General features: G+C 39.1%; 1 protein-coding gene across 1 annotated transcript; it reads right to left on the reverse strand.

Moving 5' to 3' along the window:
• Positions 1-467: 467 nt before the first annotated feature.
• agrp.S (agouti related neuropeptide S homeolog) lies at positions 468-3,947 on the reverse strand. The gene is made up of 3 exons (XM_018260439.2): positions 3,766-3,947; positions 2,381-2,469; positions 468-650 (listed from the first exon to the last, which is right to left on the reverse strand). The coding sequence occupies exons 1-3, from the start codon at positions 3,935-3,937 to the stop codon at positions 468-470; spliced, it is 444 nt and encodes a 147-aa protein (XP_018115928.1). The 5' UTR covers positions 3,938-3,947.
• Positions 3,948-20,087: the final 16,140 nt, after the last annotated feature.

Genomic DNA, 20,087 nt, shown 5'->3' on the forward strand with positions numbered 1-20,087 from the left:
GAGTATATGTCTTTATAAATAAAAAAAATAAGACCAAACCGTGTTAGTTTTAAAATATGTGATTTTATTAAAACAGAATGCAAAACTACACAATCAACTACAGTTATTAAAAATATCAACAATAATAATCTTGCTTTTTTTCTCCCTTATTGCACAGACCAGTACATTATTTGTACTGTATGTCAGTGGATATATAACTATATTTGTGAATTATATAGGTGAATAATATTGACTATTACCTTGATCTGTTTTGACTTAGATTGTCTTCCACTACACTATCTTCATAGGTAAATGTAGGAAACGAAATAAATAGACCAACAGTGAAGAATTTAATGAACGTGTTATTTATATTTGGCATTAAGATAGCAATTAACAAAACTACAACAGTAAATTAAGATTTATATACAAGGCAGTAATAATATTGTGACATCTAAGGGCTCTGCGGTTTGCTAAAAATATTCTCATAACTAATTCTTTCCATGATGGCAGTTGGTGCTGGTTTTTCTGCAGTAACAGAATGCATTAAAGAATCGGCAGTAACAGGTAGCACAAGGACTGCAACACGGCAGATGTCCAACACAAGACTCCAGTAGTTGAACACATCTTCTGGGTGAACGCTCTTCTCTTAAAGATACTTCTAGTGACAAAGCCTGGCAAAATCATATAATTTTGTATTATGTGCATAAAAATACCACAAGCTAAAGTAGACTGTAAAAATCTACACAAACAGCCATAATTATTTTAAAGTACCCACTTATTTAATACAATAGTCTGATTAATGTAGCAGAGCTTTTACATAATGAAGTGACATCCTAGAGTAACAATATAAACTATTTGTAATTTGGTTGTGTTGAATCTATGTTAATGACTCTTGAAAATGTTGCAGATATAAAATTCAAATTATATATATAATAATTCAATCTTTGCATAGTTATTGGTATAGGGTCATTAATTAATGGCAAGGCAGAGTGTAAAAAGGAGGTAAAGAGCCATATTTTGTGTACTTTGAAACCTGTCTCAATGCAGACACTCCCTTAGGCACTGGTCTTTGTGCTGCCAGCTTATGTTGCCTAGCTTCAGGGGCGGATTAATGCCTAGGCTAACCTGGGCAATAGCCTAGGTGCCCACAGTGCTGTGGGACCCATGAGGAGGCATAGGCGCACTCCGACTTGAGTTCCTTGTCATGTTCCCAGCCACACCATCTGCAAATGCACAGAGGACTGCACACATGGAAAATTGCCTAAAGTTTCCTCAGTGCAGATAGGTTCAAGGGAAGTGTGTGAATGCGTGCTCGCACACGGGGGGGGGGACGGAGCAGAAAAACTGTAGTTGGCCTAAGGGCACTGGGAATACAAATCCGGCCCTGTTATGGACTCTGTCTGAGCTCTGCATGGAGGCGGGGCAGGTTCGGGTAGGCTGGCAGAGCCGGAAGGGGACCAGGAGAAAGGGGTAGCCTAGGGGCCTAACATACTGTTAATCCGCCACTGGGTCTTATATGATATTCTGATGTGCAGGCTAGGGAGCACCAATGTGCAAGGGAGCTCTGTACTTACCACTTGCCCATTGCATGGTGTGTGTTAGGGGATTTAGGCATTTTTGTGCAAGCTGTGTAAAGTTAGCCATACATGGGCCAATACCAGGTACCCAATTTATATATGTCTTATTTTCGGGGTGTTTTCAAAATCCTCTTGAATGTTTGTCTTTTTTTTCAAATCAAACTATATGTTTTTTCCCACAAGCAAGTTTTTGGACGAAAATACCTACCCCAGGTGTTAGATGGCTTTCTCCTGTCTCTATGTGTGTGTTTCTTCTTAGTGTTTTTGCCATGTCAATTTATGAAAGCATAGCACAAGGCACAGTTAGGCCCCAGTCTCTGTAACTGAGCACCAAGGTAAACAATTTGGGCTCCTTACTGTTCTAGCACATATGTCTAGGGCTTTATTTATTTCTCTTCATAGGTATGAAAATACCTATACATAACAAAACAGAAGCTATATAACCATAATATAGGAGCTAAATTGACCAGCCTGCAAATTAATTGTCAGGGAAATGTGCCCAATTTCAGTGCTACAGCTTGATCATCTGGGAAAATAAAGTGGTGGGCTTCTTGTTCTTGTCAGTCAGTTCTGTAGTCCCATTAATCTTGGTTGTCCTGTGTTGTTATGGTAGGAAGTTTTGGACAATCCTAATTTCTTCTTCCATTTAGAACCACTTGTTGGGTCCAGAGGGACTACAGTATATTGCCATACACTTCTAAAGTACTCAGTCGTACAGCCAATAGGGCAATTGTTTGTATAATGAATATCTTCTTATATACAGTATAGTAGTTAATACAAAATGCAGAGAAGGTAGATCTTTTCATAACAATAGGGCTACCTACCCTTGGGTCAAGTAGGCTGTAATCCTCTATCAAGTCTTCTTCCTCTGCTCTTGAGTCCAGTTTCAGAAATTCACTTCTAGCCAAATTCCCTGTAACAGATTTGATTACGCTTTTTATTCAAAAGCCAAAAACAATGTTACTAAACAAGGTTACAGAACATTGTTACAGTAAAAAGGCAAACTTGATATTTAAATGGCATACCAAGAAACTGCTATGTAGGACCAAGGATTTCCAATGTAAATGGGTTAAAGTTGAAAGTATAGCTCTGATCATTCTCAATCTTATGCCAAAAATCAAGTTGAAAGTTTGTGTCTTTGTTTCCACATTGTTTCCACGTGCTAGAAACAATAGATTATCATATAACCTAATCTATATCACTGCATAAAAGTACCACCAGGTAAGGAACAGTTGAAAACACTTGTGGCTATAAAGAGCCCTTCTTCACTGAAGATATTTGAAGTATGTGCAAGTATGTAGGTGTTAGAAAGGGATACAAAGCCCCAAAAATGGTATTCACAGATTACTTCTTCCCATGAGAATCCATCAGGTAGATGGCTGTGGAATAGTACTTTGAACCCTAAAGGGCTCATTTTTCACCCCTCAGGAATGTTTAATGAGTGGTAACAATGGAGACTACTTAGTAAAACATTGCCAGAGGTATTAGATTGAACACAGTGCAGAATATAATTGTATGCATGCTTTCTCCTTGTATGCAGTACACAGTAAGGATCTGGATGGGCGCAGTGCTGCTACTGTGCCCCCCCTCCAAAGAACTGTTTAACTGCTTAAACACAAGAGTGAAGGGTTGCTTTATGAAATAAGCATGCCACCATATTTACACCTGCACAGAATATTTTGAGGAGGTATGTAATCCAATCCCTTCCTCAGGTATCACTGAGGAAGCAATTGGGACACATGAGGAAGGGATTGGGTTACATTTCACATGTTTTTACATACATAGTAAAAAGTAGGTAGTGACAGAATTTTCAATTGAAAACTCCCTTCCTCCTTTTGTTATAAGCCTTCTTGATTGTCTCCTCATTCAATTGCTTGTTCCTAGTTCCCACAGAAAACTATGAAAATTCTAAATTGTGAAATAATGATCAATTGTTCACTAAATTATTGATTACTTAATAAAAAAATAGCACTTATGTATTTCTAAATAGTGTATATTCTTCATCACTTAGCCATTCATTTATGAGTGCATTTGCATATAGTGAGCACAGAACAATCCTTCTCTGTATGTATGTAGTTACTACTACTATACTACACTGCTTAGGGCCATTTTCTGTTCATCTCAGTCTGTAAGAAATAAATGGATTGTCTTTTCAGCTAATATTTATTTCCATTCAGTAATTTTATAACATTATTCACTTGCTTAATACCTGGCACTTCCATTGCAGTCTCTTTCATTTTGCGCAGCAAGCTTGGATAGTTATATCTGCCATTGCTCATGCCAGAGCTCAGTACTTGGAGCCTTTCATTACTGGTTTCTGAAGTGAGAGATGCTTGGATTGTCTGTATCATAGCCACACACAACAGGACTGTGTTGAACATTGTGTCTTCACAACCTGTACAAAGCATACAGTATATATCTAGCAGAATTATCATTTGCCAAGTATATGTATTTTAAAATATTAAGACATTTTTCCAAATTATTTACACATTTTGTTTACCCTTTTTTCACTTTCAAAAGCGGTTGTGTTAAAGTAGCCATAAAGGACTGACAACTGTATCCCACAACAACTTCCTTATCCTTTATGTACTGTATCTAAATACTCACCACTGTAACTGCCTTTGGGCTGTGAACCATCTATATGCAATCTGCAAGGGCATACAAAACAGACAATGCAGTACTTTTTTAAAATAAAAATAATGCTAAAAATTATATTTGAATTAACTAGAATACAGCTCTGTTTTTTGTACATCAGAATATGTTCTAAAATATTGTGCTGTGCCGAAAGGTGGTCCATCTCCTGTGTATTTCAATAAAATAGCTAAAAAAAAATCAGTGCAGGAAAAGACTCAATAAAATCTGGAAAAAACTTGAATAGTAAGGAGGTTATTTATCAAAGTCCGAATGTATCTCAATATTTTCTGCTACAAACTCCGATCAAATCCGCTCAGGTTTTTTACACTTATTTATTATCACATGTTTTTTTCAGATTTTTCCATCCAATTTTCATGTTTTTTTTCTGAATTGTCACCTGAAAACTCAGAAAACTTCAGGGTATTGCACAAAACCAAGCGCACATCAAAAAATCATTGACTACTCCCATTGATTATATGCAACCTTGACAGGTCTGAGATGCCAGATTTTCAGATTCAGACTTTCCATCCTCAGGGTTTAATAAATTCTGAAAAATTCGTAATTTTTTTAAAAAAAAAATGATTTATGATTTTTGCATTCGGAGTTTAGTAAATAACCCCCTAAGAATTTTTCAGATCAAAAAACCAAAAATGATTCGGATTATATTTGGGAGAATATGCAAACACCTTGCAGATGCCTACGTCAGTATCAAACTCAGGACCCCAGTGCTTTAAGGCAGAAGTGCTACCTACTGAGCCCAGTTAAACAGTAAACAGTGTCTGTGAATGCTGGCAGTTAGTTTAAACAAAGCATTTTATACATGGTGTTATGCTCAGTTTAGTTAACAGATATACTGTATATCATATTTCACAGCATTAACAAGTTCTACACTGGACTTGTTCTTTACAATCTTTTTATTTCAAAGCACTGAAACTCCAACTTTTTCATGTTTGAAAAAAAATGTGACAAATTTACATTAGAAAAAAACTTTTTTTTAGTTTGAAACAGGTTCTCTTGCAGCATTTCACCGAATTTTGTACCATTCATTATTATTTATATTTTCACAAAATCACCATACCTGCTCAAGAAAATGGTACCACAAACATACTTTGCTGGGCAAGTTTTAGGAGATAATATAAAACAACCTTTTTAAATGTACTAACCTGTTTGAGGCCTGATTGAAAATAAAATACATGTATGATATGTTGTGAGAATTGGTCAAGGGCATAAATACTTTTGCAAGACAATAATCTGTCCAAGCTACTGAGCTTTAGGCACCATAGTTTTTAAGCATCTGCTTCAAGGCAAATATTTAGGAGAATAGTAAGGTGCCAGCTACATCACTTTGTCTATGAGGTAGACAGATGAGATCCTTGCTGTATCAATGCTGACATTGGACATCTTGGAGCTTCTGGCTGAACGATGATATATATAACATAATATATCATAGTGCAGCGACTATAGCATTAGTTTTTAAGCTCTGCTGGACAGAAGACTCCATCTTATTTTTTCTGACACTTATTCTTCAATATTACTGTACTTTATATTTATTTGTATTCATTATTGTAATTGACTTTGTTTTATTAATTTATTATTGTGCTGTAAAGTGCTACATACATAAGAAGAACTATACACTACACTAACCTTTCAGTAGTAAGTGTAACTAAATATCAGTAAATTCACTTAAAATAACAACATTTAAATATGTCGAGCCGGTGATCTTATCAGCAGAAAACTGCACTGGCCCGGGGTCATTCCAGCGAGCACTATGAATCGCTTCTCTTCCGGCTTCTTCTTTCTTCAAATTTCCCAGGGCAGACATATGCGCAGTAGAATGAAAAAGCCGACTTTTTAGTTAAAGTTTGGCTTTTCACTCTAATGCGCATGCACAGCCGCGCAAAGAAAGAAGAAGCTGGAAGAGAAGTGATCTGTGGTGCTTGCTCGTATAACCCCAGGCTGGTGGAGTTTTCTGCTGATAGGAGCACCGACCCGGGGTTTCAGGTAAGTAAATACATTCACTTGGGAGTGCCTAAGATTTGGCACCCCCATGTGCTAAACAACTTTCCTTCTCCTTTTAGGGAACAGTGAATATGTAATATTCCAATAATATCTTAAATAAGTAATATAACAACATGCAAAACATCACTTTCGTGAACTAGCAGTTAGCAGTTATAGACTTAAAAGGTTGACTTTGATGGATGTGTTTCCAACATAACCTAATATGCATATTACTATGTACTGTATGTAACCCTTTTTCTATATATATTCTTATCACTTCCTAAAGTTTACAACTGAAAAAAACAAAAACAGAAGCATTATATGAAACATTTCAATTGCTATATATATATATATATATATATATATATATATATATATATATATATATATATATATATATATATTATATATATATATATATATATATATATATATATATATATATATATATATATATATAACGCCAAGATGAGTTGAATGTTTCTCTGTACAGCCAGCTTGGAATGGGGGTCCACTCAATATTCTAGGTTTATATAGACATGTGCAGTCCTATATTCCAGTGACGTTTCCAAACACAATAACAAGTAGGAGGGCTTTGTTTTTATTGCTTTGTAGAAACAAGCAATTAACATAGACCACCCAGAACTCAATATTTATTAACTGCAGTGTTGTCTGTAGCTCTGCTATTATTTAACTGTGAGATATTTCTGTTTGATAGAGAGCTCTGACATTTCTTTATGCAGACACCAGCATCTTACATAAAACATGTCTTCTGTATCTCTTTATAATAATAATTATCCAACAGTAAATTGGCTTCCATGCTGTTAAACTATGTGGCCCCAATTTCTGGATCTTTCCCTTCTCACCATCATCCTGCTTTTCCCCACTTTTTAAATGTAGAACCAGTGTGTGTGACAACACACAGTACCTCAGCAATGCAATTTGTCCTGTTTTCTCAAGACAGGGTACATGGCCAGTCAGGTCCCTGACCTTTTAGCTTTCTGTAAATGTATATGCCAAGGTAAAGCAGTGCCTGGTATCTTTTGCTGTGCCTTTTTACATGATGAATACCTTTTGTAGTCTACAAAAAACTGTAAAGGTGAAATAAAAGCTTTTGCTAGTCCACTGAATTTACTGCCCCTATTCTTGTAAAAAGCTTTGTTTGTCTTAAAAACTAAATGGATGATGGTATAGGGAGTGGAATAGTTAGGGCAATTCTAGATATTGAATATATTTATTCTTTATTCAACCAAAAATATTTATTGCTATTCCCAGGACCACAGATCTATATTGATTTATATTAGTGATTAGAATTGTCGGATTGAAATGAAAAGGGTAATGCTTCTTTTTTTTTTTTTAACTTAAATTGCATGACCCTCATGATGGGTGTTTAATTATAGCTTAGATTCATACATAGAAATATAATATACTGCTGTGTTGCACTGGTATAACTGGTATGTTTGATTCAGAAACTCTATTATAGTTTATATAAAAGAGCAGCTATGTAGGCTTGCTGGCAGCAATTCAAAGCTGAAAAGGGAGAAAAGGCACAAGATAAATAGCAGCTAACACATATGCTCTGTAGCCTTACAGTGAAATTCTTCAAGATGTATCTGTTATCTACTGAGTATTCTGTGCTTGAATGGCTGCCCCCAGGACTCCTCAGCAGCTTGTATATATTGTTATTGCTTTAAAACACTTTCATTTTTTGGTGTTACTGTTCCTTTAATGATCAAAGAAAATTTTATATTGAGTTGTTTCTACTCTAAACTGGTCTTGTTCTGCTCTAAACAATTCAAGCTTTGGTAGGATATGATCACTGCGGATAAGAAAATGTCCATTGGTCAACTGAAAAAAAGCAAAGAGGAGCTATATCTCTGCTTTTCCACTGGAATAATGCAAAAGTGACTATGCCATGTATAGCCCCTAGTACGGTATTCATCCATGATTGGGCTGATGGTCTATTGGTTAGATACTGAGTGGGTCTGTCCTGTATATAGCCACTTTTAGGCTATACAATGACATGATTCAGGCTCACTTATGATATTTTTTTTCTGTGGTCAGTTCTAATCATTTTGAGCAATGTGATCCTAAGATGAAGACCTGTGCATGCTGCTTCCTAAAATATTCTTGTTGCTCACTTACTATTTAGGGGCAACCAACACACAGGAGTCTGACTACAACCAACGACAGCATAGTCAACAAATGCATGTGGAGGAGGAAGAGGAACATGCCACCAAACACTACCAAGTACATGTTGCAATTAAATGTTTTTATTGATCAGGTTGAAAACAACATCTCGAGAATTGAAAAGGCCATTTTCAAGCTTCAATGGCTAATTTATTTTAACTTCCTGTTAGAAAAAGTAAAACATAATAAATGTTCCTAAACAAATAACTTTCTTCATAAAGGCTAATATAGAAATCTTAAATTTTTGTTGAAATCTTTTGTAATTCTCACATACCTACTTTGTTTATATGTTTTGAATTGTCAAACTTGACCAAACTATTGCAATGCCCTTAATTAAGGGATTCGGAGGTAGAAAATTATATAGAAATGCACATGAAATGTTTGTCTCAATGTTTTGAGGGTTGATATTGTTGGTGCATTGTTGCATTGTGATTGTGTATTTAACAAATTATATTTTAAGGCCCAAAAAAATGAATGAGTTTGTAATGAAGGAAAATAATATTTTAAATGTAGTTATTTTTTTTATTTGTTTTTATTGAAGACTCATCACAGTTATACATGTTCATTTATACAATAATGTCATTGTTGTTACAAATTGAACCACCAATAATCAATAAAATGTTTTGATCAATGTCAGTTTTGATCTTGCATTCTTAAATAGTATAAACGCATTGTACATTTGTAATATGGACTGGACAAGTATGGTTTGAGAAATTTTCCAAGTTGGGTAGTGGTGATCACTCTTACAAATTCACCAGTTCTGATAAAGTAATTGTGGGAGGCCTATTTCCTTTTTCTGATCAGAACAAATATCAACAGATCAAACATAAAATAAAACATTTAAATCGACTTAGCCCATTGCTCGCCCTTGCTAGAACGGTTCTTCTTCTGCATACATTTCAGTGAGTCCTGTCAGCGGAGGGGGTAGTCCGGACTAGGGAGGAAACTACAGGGGCAATATCCAAAATCGAAGTAGAGACAAGGGTTCAAGAGGATGGCACAATCAAAGACATCAAAAAATCAAAAAACAGTAATAATAACAACCAAGTACTCACGGAAAATAAGACCTATCATCGGGCATTGAACCGGCATCTCTGGCGTCCCTTTATTTTGAATTTGGCGCCAGTGACATCATCAAGCCGCCGTCCTGACGCCGGCGTCTCTGCGCCCACGTGGGGATCCTGGTCGCTGCCATATTGTATGCGTCTGCATACAATATGGCAGTATGCCCTGACAGTACCCCCTCCCCCACGGGGGGGGGGCCTCTGGACCACTAAACCTTGGCCTCTGGGGAAACTGCTTGTAGAACTCTTTAACCAAATGAGGGATATGAACATCAGAATGTTTCTCCCAGGAGCATTCTTCAGGACCAAAACCCTTCCACTTAATAAGGAATTGGAGAGAATCTCTGGAGAGTCTGGAGTCTAAGATTTTTTCCACCTCGTACTCATGTTGGCCGTCCACAGAAATAGCAGGAGGAGGCTGGTCAGAAGAGAAGCGATTAGAAATTGCTGGTTTCACCAGGGATACATGGAACACTTTGGGAATTCGCATCTCAGGGGAAAGCTAAAGTCTGACAGCCACGGGATTAACAATCTCCACAATGGAGAATGGACCAACAAATCTTGGACCCAATTTGGGAGTAGGCACTCTTAAGCGAATGTTTCTAGTGGATAACCACACCTTGTCACCAACTTTATATAGAGGAGAAGATCTACGTCTCTGATCGGCAAAAGTCTTATGCAGCAGAGCACTCTTCCAAACTGGATTTGGTCGCAGCCCAAATAGCAGATATATGGGCAGCCTGATCATCTGCAGCAGGGACGTCAGACAAGACGAAGTTTTGAGGGAAGGCTTGAGGATGTTGTCCATACACATTCATAAACAGAGACCTTCCACTGGAAGTGTGGCATGCATTGTTATGAGCGAATTCCGCCAACGGGAGGAGATCTGACCAATCATCTTGACAAAGGGAGACGTGATTCCTAAAGAATAGCTCTAATGCTTGGTTCACTCATTCTGCCACCCCATTGGTTTGGGGATGGTAGGCGGAAGAGAACTGAAGCGTGATACCTAAGTCTTTACAGAAAGAACGCCAGAACTTAGCTGTAAATTGAGATCCCCTATCAGAGACTATCTCAGCCGGGAAGCCATGCAACCGGAAAATAAATTGGATGAAGACCTGAGACAGTTGCACCGCTGAAGAAAGTTTTTGCAAAGGGATGAAATGTGCCATTTTGCTGAAGCGGTCAATGACTACCCATATGACCGTGTTCCCTCTTGAGGGTGGGAGCTCTACAATGAAGTCCATTGCTAAGTGAGTCCATGGATGAGAGTGGATGGGTAGAGGTTGTAACAACCCACTAGGGTGAGTATGGCTAGCCTTGGAAGTGGCACAAATAGTACAGGCAGCAACAAAGTCTTTGACGTCTTTACGTATAGTCGCCCACCAGACTAGACGTCGTAACAACTCAAGAGTCTTATCAGGACCAGGATGTCCAGCTTGCTTGGAACAATGAGTCTGTTGTAAGATGAGCAGGCAAAGCTCCGAGGGCACAAACGCCATCCCAATGGGTGTATCAGGAGGAGCAGAGGACTGGCCAGCCACGATTTGTTCAGCCAATTGAGGAAACAGAGATGCAATAATCTTGGCAGGAGGAATAATTGGTTCTTGGCTTTCTGGAAGACGGTCCACCGGAGTGAAACTTCGGGATAGAGCATCAGCTTTTCGATTCTTGGAGCCAGGGCGATAAGTCAGGATAAAGTTGAAGCGAGAAAAGAAGAGAGCCCACCTTGCTTGTCGGGGATTCAATCACTTGAGAGATTATATGGCCAGTATAAATAGTGACTGGGATCGAAGATCCTTCCAGGAGGTGACACCATTCCTCGAGGGAAAGCTTTACAGCCAAGAGATCACGATTCCCAATGTCGTAATTCTGCTCTGCTGGAGAGTACTTCTGGAGAAGAAAGCACAAGGATGTAATTTTCCATCAGCAGGATGTCTTTGGGACAAAATAGCGCCTGTCGTCATGGAGATTATTTAGGATGAAAGAGGTCTGTCATCAATTGCTGTAACCTGAAGGGGGGTGGTCAATGGATACAGGGGAGCTTCCATATACTTGGCAATCAATGAAGGCAGAACCGACAATAGTCTTAGTGGCCAGACAAATCTGTAAAGGCAGAAGAAACAGATGAGAATTCTCTTGGGAACTTGAGGTAACCCCTCCCACATATGTCTTTCCATGGTTACCTTGAAGAAGAGGACCCTTAGGCTTCACGGGACAGGAGTTGGCAAAGTGAGACTGACCACCACAATATAGACAAAGCCCCCCAAACGCCTCCGGAGTTTCTCCTGTTCAGAGACGTGCTCTTCCGATCTGCATAGGTTCCTCCGGTGGAATTATAGAAGTCTGCTGGGGAGAAGGAGGCAATAGAGGTCTTTGAAATCAAGGAGCCAGCGTGGGTTGAAATCTCTTGACTCTGTCCCTATCTGCTTGATGTTCTCTCAGCCGAGTGTCCACCTTGACAGCCAAAGCAATAAGGTCTTCTACCTGTGTGGGTAATTCACTGGAGACCAAGGCGTCTTTTAGGACAGGGCTGTCTAACTGGCGGCCCTCCACATCAAAGTCTGCCTGCTGTGTCTGTTTACCATATGTAAGATTTAAAAGGTATCACTACAGAGATTAACTGGCCCCTGCATTGTCTAAACTACAAATTCAGACTAATCCCCTGCATTGTTCACACCTGTGACACCTCTATTGTTCACTCCCCTAAAGCCCTGTACTATTCACACCTGAGACCCCGACTGAAACTGCCCACATTGTTCACCTGTTCAAACTTTATAGAAAATACTAATGGGGCACCAGCACTGTGTCACTGTATGTAGTACATATTAGACTGGTCCTGATTCCTGTCACCTGCTCTGTTCTGCCTTCCCTATGCTCCCTGTGTGTGTCATACTTTGGTATTTGTTCTGGGGGTTTGTTAGCATTTGAAAATTATTGTTAGTGCCCCCTAAAGTGTTTAATCAGATGCTGGGGAGGGGCAGGGGAGGAGGAGGAATATGGATTTAAGGGTATGTCTTAATATGACTTAGCTTTTTTCCCATATGAGTGACATCCTTGCCAGGGCAGGCACAAGGTAGTGCGGCACCCTAGGCAAGAGCTTCAATCAGTGCCCCCCTGTCCTGCATTACCATTTCCCTCCTTACCATGATGGTAAATATTTTAAATAACGAGAGCAAGTAAGTGTGCAACACTTTTTCATTTATATTACTGCCCCTGTACATGTGCAAGCAAGCTCAGCAGCCATTCATCATACAGCCCTCCAGCAGCCATCATATTGCCCCCAATCTTTACCTCTGCCAGCAGCAGCCAAAAATAAATCTGATCAAATCAAATTGCCCCCAAGTATTTATGTACCAGTGCCAGCGCCCAGCAGCAACAGCAAACATATGGGCCCCAAATCTGTAACTGGCTGTGCCAGCAGGAAGCTTCACACTTTACAGCAATAGAAAGAAAGTCTTCAGTTCAGTGCAACTGTGCAAGGCTGAGAGCAGCGAGAGTGAGCCACACCAAACAGCCCGCCAGCTCTCTGCCTCTCTCTGTCACCCAACACATCAGTGACGTCATTGACGCGTTTATGCACGTCGCAGTGCACTGCACAGAAGGAGCTATTACTTGCTGGCAAGAGGGAGAAGGGGAAGGAGATGGATTCCACCCAACTGGGTGACCATGATTACTGAAAAAATTATTAAATAAACGCTTGAAAAAAGTGCGCCCCTCAATGATGGTGCCCTAGACAGCCGCCTACTCTGCCTACCCCTAGTTCCGGCCCTGATCCCTGCAGTGAGCACCAACCATTTGGTTTTTTATTGTGCTATTAATGTGGACATGGTCTTGCGGTAACATGGGTGTGGTTTGGGTGTGGTTTAAAGTGGGTGTGGTCTAAAAACAGGGAGTGGTTAACACTGGTTTCAGTTATCGGCCCTCCACCATGTAGATTGGAAAAATTCCGGGCCTCGATACCATAGAAGTTTGACAGCACTGTTTTAGGAGGATAGAGAGGCCATTGTAGAATGCAGCATGATAGGCATCATTGGTCCAACTAGTCTCAGCAGCAAGCGTACAGAATTCCATAGCATATTCAGCCATGCTGCGATTCCCCTGACGAATCTGGAACAAGCGGAAAGATGCGGTCGCAACCCGACCAGGAGCATCAAACACCGTCTGGAATTCTTGAAGGAAAGCCATCATCAATTAAAGGAGACTCTTTCTCCCAGTGAGGAGATGCCCATTCGAGTGCTTTTCCAGCCAGATGAGTAATTACAAATCCAACTTTAGCTCGCTCAGGGTCGAATTCAAAGGGTTGCAGAGCAAACCGGATCTGGCACTGGTTCACAAAACCACGACAGGCTTGGGGATCACCACTGTAGAGAGTGGCGGTGCCAGAATACGTGGACCAGAAGTGGAAGACTGGGGCCACGGCTGTAGCAACAGGAACTGGTGCTGATGTAGTTGGCGTAAGAATGGATAGTTTTTCCAGAATCGCCTCCAGCGTTTGTCCGACATAGGATTGCCGTGCTTCGTATGCCTCCATGCGAGAATGCAGTCCACGAAAGGCCCTTCCGAAATCAGGCTGAGATTCCTCAATGGGGTCCATGGCCCGATGATAATTTTTTGTTTAGGGACACTTCTAGTCCATGTGGAATAAGAAATGTAGCTTTCCTAGTAGCCGCAGCTAACCTTTCTGCTAAGACTTTGTTAGCCCTAGACTTATGTTGGGTGCCTTGGAGTTTGCTAAATAGTGCCCATTCAATGTTGGGTTGGAATTTTTGTTTGGTCAATGAATGCCAGTACCCATATACCTCTAACCAAAAAGTATTGATTACTGGGCATAGCCACATGCAATGAATTAGTGAGGTATCATCTGCTGAGCATCTCAGACATGATGGACTGGCCAGTAGTGCCATACAGAAGGGAAATGTAATGTCTAGTGGTGTTAAAATAAATAAAAACCAACATCATTTTTTCAAGTTGTTTAAAAAAACAACATTTTTGTACATATGAATTACAAGATTGTTGCAATATATATAACAGCAAATTTGAGTACAGTGCACACGGATAACCGAAAAAAAGCAATGCCTGTGTGCTGGTTACATGTATCAATAGTCATAGGCAAGAGAGAAAAACCGCACCAACAGGTCTTTATACAAAAATAGAAAACCTTTTATTCAACGTTTCAGCTCGACCGCTGGAGCCGTCTTCGGCTGTTCCTGAAGACGGCTCCAGCAGTCAAGCCGAAACGTTGAATAAAAGGTTTTCTATTTTTGTATAAAGACCTGTTGGTGCGGTTTTTCTCTCTTGCCTATGACTATATATATATATATATATATATATATATATATATATATATATATATATATATATATATATATATATATATATATATATATATACACTAATGTGTATGTGTGTATGCATATAAATATATATACACACAACAAATTCCTTATGAATCCCTGATTGCTATAAGATGTAAGAATCATGACAGTTACCTGGAAACCCTGAACACACACTCATTATTCTTCATTGTAAGTCACATACCACCTGAACCTTTCAGAAATTTATGTTTTTTCTATTTTTAAATTTTTCCTCATTTGTCCTGGATGGTTTGATCATAATGTGTGTGTGCAATCTATGGCCCCCAGGATGTTGGACATTCCACCAAGTTGATAGAAGCCTAGCTTCACCTCTTGCCAGACTTGGATAGAATTTGGGAAGGCAAGATAAGTGTGGGTTTGTTTAAAGGGGTTGTTCACCTTTAATTAACTTTTATTATGATTATAATATTATTATTTGTGGTTTTTGAGCTATTTAGCTTTTTATTCAGCAGCTCTTTTCTGTGGGATTTTGAAAGGTGCATTTTTCAAAGTATAAACTTTCACTTTCACCCATTGATAAATACTCTTTTAAAAATCCCATAGAAATGAATGGAGAGTGGCGGAATTTCACTCTAGAGGACTGTGGTGATCTCTAACTTCACTCTTTGATAAATATACCCCATAGTCTAGTTCCCTCCTCTTCATATCGCTCCTAGGATACGGAGTTCAAAGCTGCACCAAAACATTCTCCTCAGCCTTCTTTGCAGTTTTGCTATGATCTGCAAATGATTGTGTAGTCCCCAAGCGTGGTATGGGAAAACCATTATAAGTCACACCATCAAAACGTGTTGACAAACCACTACAGCTTGCTACTAGAAACCATTTCATGTCTTGGTTCAACAAGGGTTAATGTTGTGAGGCTTATTAGTCATTAATTGATGATGTTTCCCAGAATGCTTATAAATCCTGCCAAATTTTCTGTCAGTTTAGCAAGAAAGATTCCCTTTTTGTCTGGTATCTGTATATCTTTGCTACACAACATGAATAATTTGCAGGTGGATATTTTGGGGGTTATTTATCATAATTCGAAAAAGTTCTCACTATTTTCTGAAAACTACCCTCACCAAATCCGCACTGACTTTCCCCCACTATTTACCAACACATTTTTCCGAAAATTTCTTGTGCTGGAAAAAACTTGATAAAATCGTGAAAAAAATCTGAATTATATGAATTTTTGCGATTTTTAACAGAAAACTTTTCGGATTTAATCCCAAAAGACTTTTTTGAATTTGACACCCGATAACCGCATAATCTTTAGATTATGTCCCAAAACCCAGCACAGATCAGGATATCAACGGGATATCTGCCATTGACTTCTACATGAACACGGTAGGTGTTGGAATACATTTTTTCCCAACATCAGATGGCCAAGAATCTTTTATGAAAGATTCTAATTAATGGATAATATGTCTGACAAGAAATTGTTGGAATATTTAGCATGAGCTATATGGCCATATAAAAGATGACCTTGAACCCATGATGACTAGAAGTCATAAAATTCACTAAGATTCGTAGTTGCGCCAGGCGTAACTTTGCCGCACTTCGCCAGGCGTATTTTCGCCAGCGCTCCGCAAATTCACTAAAATCCAAAGTTGCGCTCAGGGGTAGCGTAAGGTTGCGAAGTTGCGCTAGCGTTGATTCGCTAAGCGAAGCGAAGTTACGATAGCGATGTTTAATTTGCATACCGCGCCAAATTCAAATTTCAATGGAGGAATATGTAGCAGCACTAGAAATGCCTGGGAAACCTTCAAAACATCAAATAAAATTTTTATTTTGCCCTACACATGTGCCCACTGTATAGTTAAGATGCCATGAGTTAGGAAATGTAGGGGGGAAGGAGGGGAGCCCCAAAAAAATTTTGATCTTTTTCAGCCTATCACTCATAATATAGAAAAAACGCCAGCGTTTTTTGGGACTTAGAAAAAATGTGAACTTTTTTTGAAGCAATCCCTATCTACTCTATTGCGCTTCGCCTGGTCTGAGGTGGTGAAGGAAGTCTAGCGTAAAAGGTAGCGTTCAGTACAATGCGCATGTTAGTGAATTTGCGTAGTTACGTCCGTTGTGCAAATTCGCCAGGCGTAAGGGTGCGAAGTAACACTAGCGAAGTTATGCCAGCGTTCGTTAGTGAATTTGCGAAGTAACAAAAATGCCCAACGCTAGCGAATTGACGCTAGCGTTAGGCGCTTCGGCGCTTAGTGAATTTGCCCCATGCTGTGCATGAAATGTGTAGGATGCTATAGGTCTCATTCTTTCTAACAAATGGAAGCTTCCAGCACATAATTTCACCTTAGGAAATAGCCAACCAGCCTTCTCCCAAATGCTTCCACAAGTGTTTGAGACTATTCTTAAAGGGGTGGTTCACCTTTACATTAACTTTTAGTTAATGTAAATGTTAAAGAATGAATAATTATAAGCAACATTTCAATTGGTTGTCATGATTTATGTTTATAGTTTTTAAATTATTTGCCTTCTTCTGACTATTCAGGCTTTCCCAACACATATTCCAGTCTCTTATTCAAATCAATGCATGGTTGCTAGGGTAATTTAGACCCTAGCAACAAGATTGCGGACATTGCAAACCGGAGAGCTGCTGAATAAAAAGCTAAATAACTCAAAAACCATAAATAAATAAAAAATGAAAACCAATTGCAATTTGTCTCAGAATATCACTCTCTGCATCATACTTAAAGTTAATTAAATGTGAACAACCCCTTTAAATATGACAGAACACCAGCACTTTGGTGCCTGGATATGATGTATTTGTTGCAAGACAGGATATGGTGTCAGTGATATATTAATTTTGAGGAGCTAGATTCACTAATTCGCCACTATGAACCTGGCGAACTAGACTTTGGCAAAAAGGATAACACATAGAAACTTTCACAAATCTTTAGCCAAAAGAAAAACTATTTGATCTTTAGTAAATGTGCCCTCTAGTGTAGGGACCAGAGTAGTAAGGGACCCACCCATTCACTGTGGATACCCCAGCATCCGAAAAGGTTAAAACTGTAAATTAGACAGAGTGAATTTGTTGCTTTTATATAGTTATCTGAAGTAAGTGGTCTTTACAGGATACCATGGCACCATTGTTGCCCAACTGATTTCATTCTGCTTGAAAGAATTACAGTTTAACTACACACACTTCCTTCATTTAATGATGACCCATTTGAGTCACTTGCAAAGCATGGTAATTTTTGGGAGTTGTCACCAACCTGGCCGTGTTGTAAGTGATATATCAAAAGTGTTCTGGGGTCCAGAGTGGTATGGTGTACTGGGTCTGCCAGTAACAAAATATCCCATTAGGAATGCTTTGTTATCAACATGGATTAATGTTAATAACCTGTACAATGTATTTTCATTACAGGGGAAAAATCTGGCAAAAAATAACATTTCTTTGAATAACAAAATAGCCTTTACATATTTCAGATCTAATACCTAGTATGGTTTTAAGCAATGGACCCATTAAGAACTCAAGGACTGTGCAAGTCTCTCTTGGATTTCAGTGTAATTTGTTGTAATAAATTGCAACCCTTAAAATAGATGGGGAAAATCCTCTCAGTTAATATGGCCATACACAAAAATCGGCTTGGGTAGCAGTCGCCCAAAGAAAGAATTGTCCTGGTTGGATCCCTTAAAGGGATACTGTCATGGGAAAACGTATTTCTTTTCAAAATGGATCAGTTAATAGTGCTGCTTCAGCAGAATTCTGCACTGAAATCTGTTTTTCAAAAGAATAAACATTGTTTGTCATATTTAATTTTGAAATCTGACATGGGGCAAGACATGTTGTCAGTTTCCCAGGTGCCCCCAGTCATGTGACTTGTGCTCTGATAATCTTCAGTCACTCTTTACTGCTGCACTGCAAGTTGGAGCGATATCAAACCCCTCCCTCCTCCCCCAGCAGCCCGTCAGCAGAACAATGGGAAGGTAACCAAATTACAGTTCCCTGCTAGATATAAGAACAGCACTCAATAATAAAAATCCATGTCCCACTGAGACACCTTCAGTTACATTGAGTAAGAGAAACAATAACCAGCCTAAAAGCAGTTCCATTGTGAAGTGCTGGCTCTTTCTTAAAGCACATGACCAGGCAAAATGACCTGAGATAGCTGCCTATAAAATACATATGGTATAGTGAATTATTTGCAATGGAAACAGTGTAATTTAGAAATAAAAACTACACCATACGAATCATGACAGAATCCATTTAATATGATTTAATTGTTTGGTCCAGACAAATAACATTTGGTTTGGTGCTCAAAGGAGAGACAGAAAGCAGAGTATATGACGTCGCACAATCCTAAATTACCCTTGTGTTAAACATTGTGTCTACCTGCTTTAGGCGATCAACTTTGCATTGATATAAATAAATAAATTATTGTGTTCGTGTTGTAATCATTCCAATCAATCAGTGATTATCAAAACAGGATTAAATAAAGTGCATTATTAAACAATTCATAGTGACTCAGATATTTAAAGTGCATAGTGCTTGATTGTGAACATGGGAATGTGCTTAAACCTGCGGCTTGGACTGATTAAAGAGACATCATAAAAAGTAACTTTTATTTCATCTACTAAAAAATTTCATTGGTTGAAAGGGAATTGATTATTAGAACCACTAAAAACAATTAAAAGACAAAGGTGGAAATCGGATCTGGATTATGTATGAAAAGGGGTGACAGTATAAATGTTTCCTTAGACTGTTCCCATATCGATCTCACGACACCCGTTTCCCTATAATGGCTGAATAGTAGTCAGGGAGTGCGTTAAGGAAAAGTTAGCACTGTTGCAGTGATCTCCAAAGTGACTGAGCAGAGGTAAGCGAGGATTGGGGGTTATGGGGAGGTGCCCCTTAATTGTCGAGCGTGATATGTCAGCCACTGTACAGTATGATGTGCGCAAAATTGAACTGACACTGTGTCCTCTCAGAGGCACCTAAAGCGTTGTGGCCTATTCCCTAGACACTATGAAAGCGACACACCACACTGACAGATCCGCTGCACAGGACGGTCTGAGGATAGGTTCCCCCACCCAGAAAATATCATCCGTTCTTTCCCCCCTAGTCCTCTAACCCACTGCGTGCTTAAGTAAGGTTCCTTATAGTTCCCAGTTTTTTAACCGCTAAATTAGCAGCTAAGCTACGGTGCCTGACGCACGTTTCGCCGGTTAGGCTTTTTCAAAGGCAAATGGCGGCGTGTTCTCGCGATATTTACGTCCTCACGAGCACGCCGATTGGTCTCTTGATGTCACATGACCCGCAGCCGTCA

The sequence above is a fragment of the Xenopus laevis genome, chromosome 4S (genome assembly GCF_017654675.1).
Source record: "Xenopus laevis strain J_2021 chromosome 4S, Xenopus_laevis_v10.1, whole genome shotgun sequence".
Classification (NCBI taxonomy): domain Eukaryota; kingdom Metazoa; phylum Chordata; class Amphibia; order Anura; family Pipidae; genus Xenopus; species Xenopus laevis.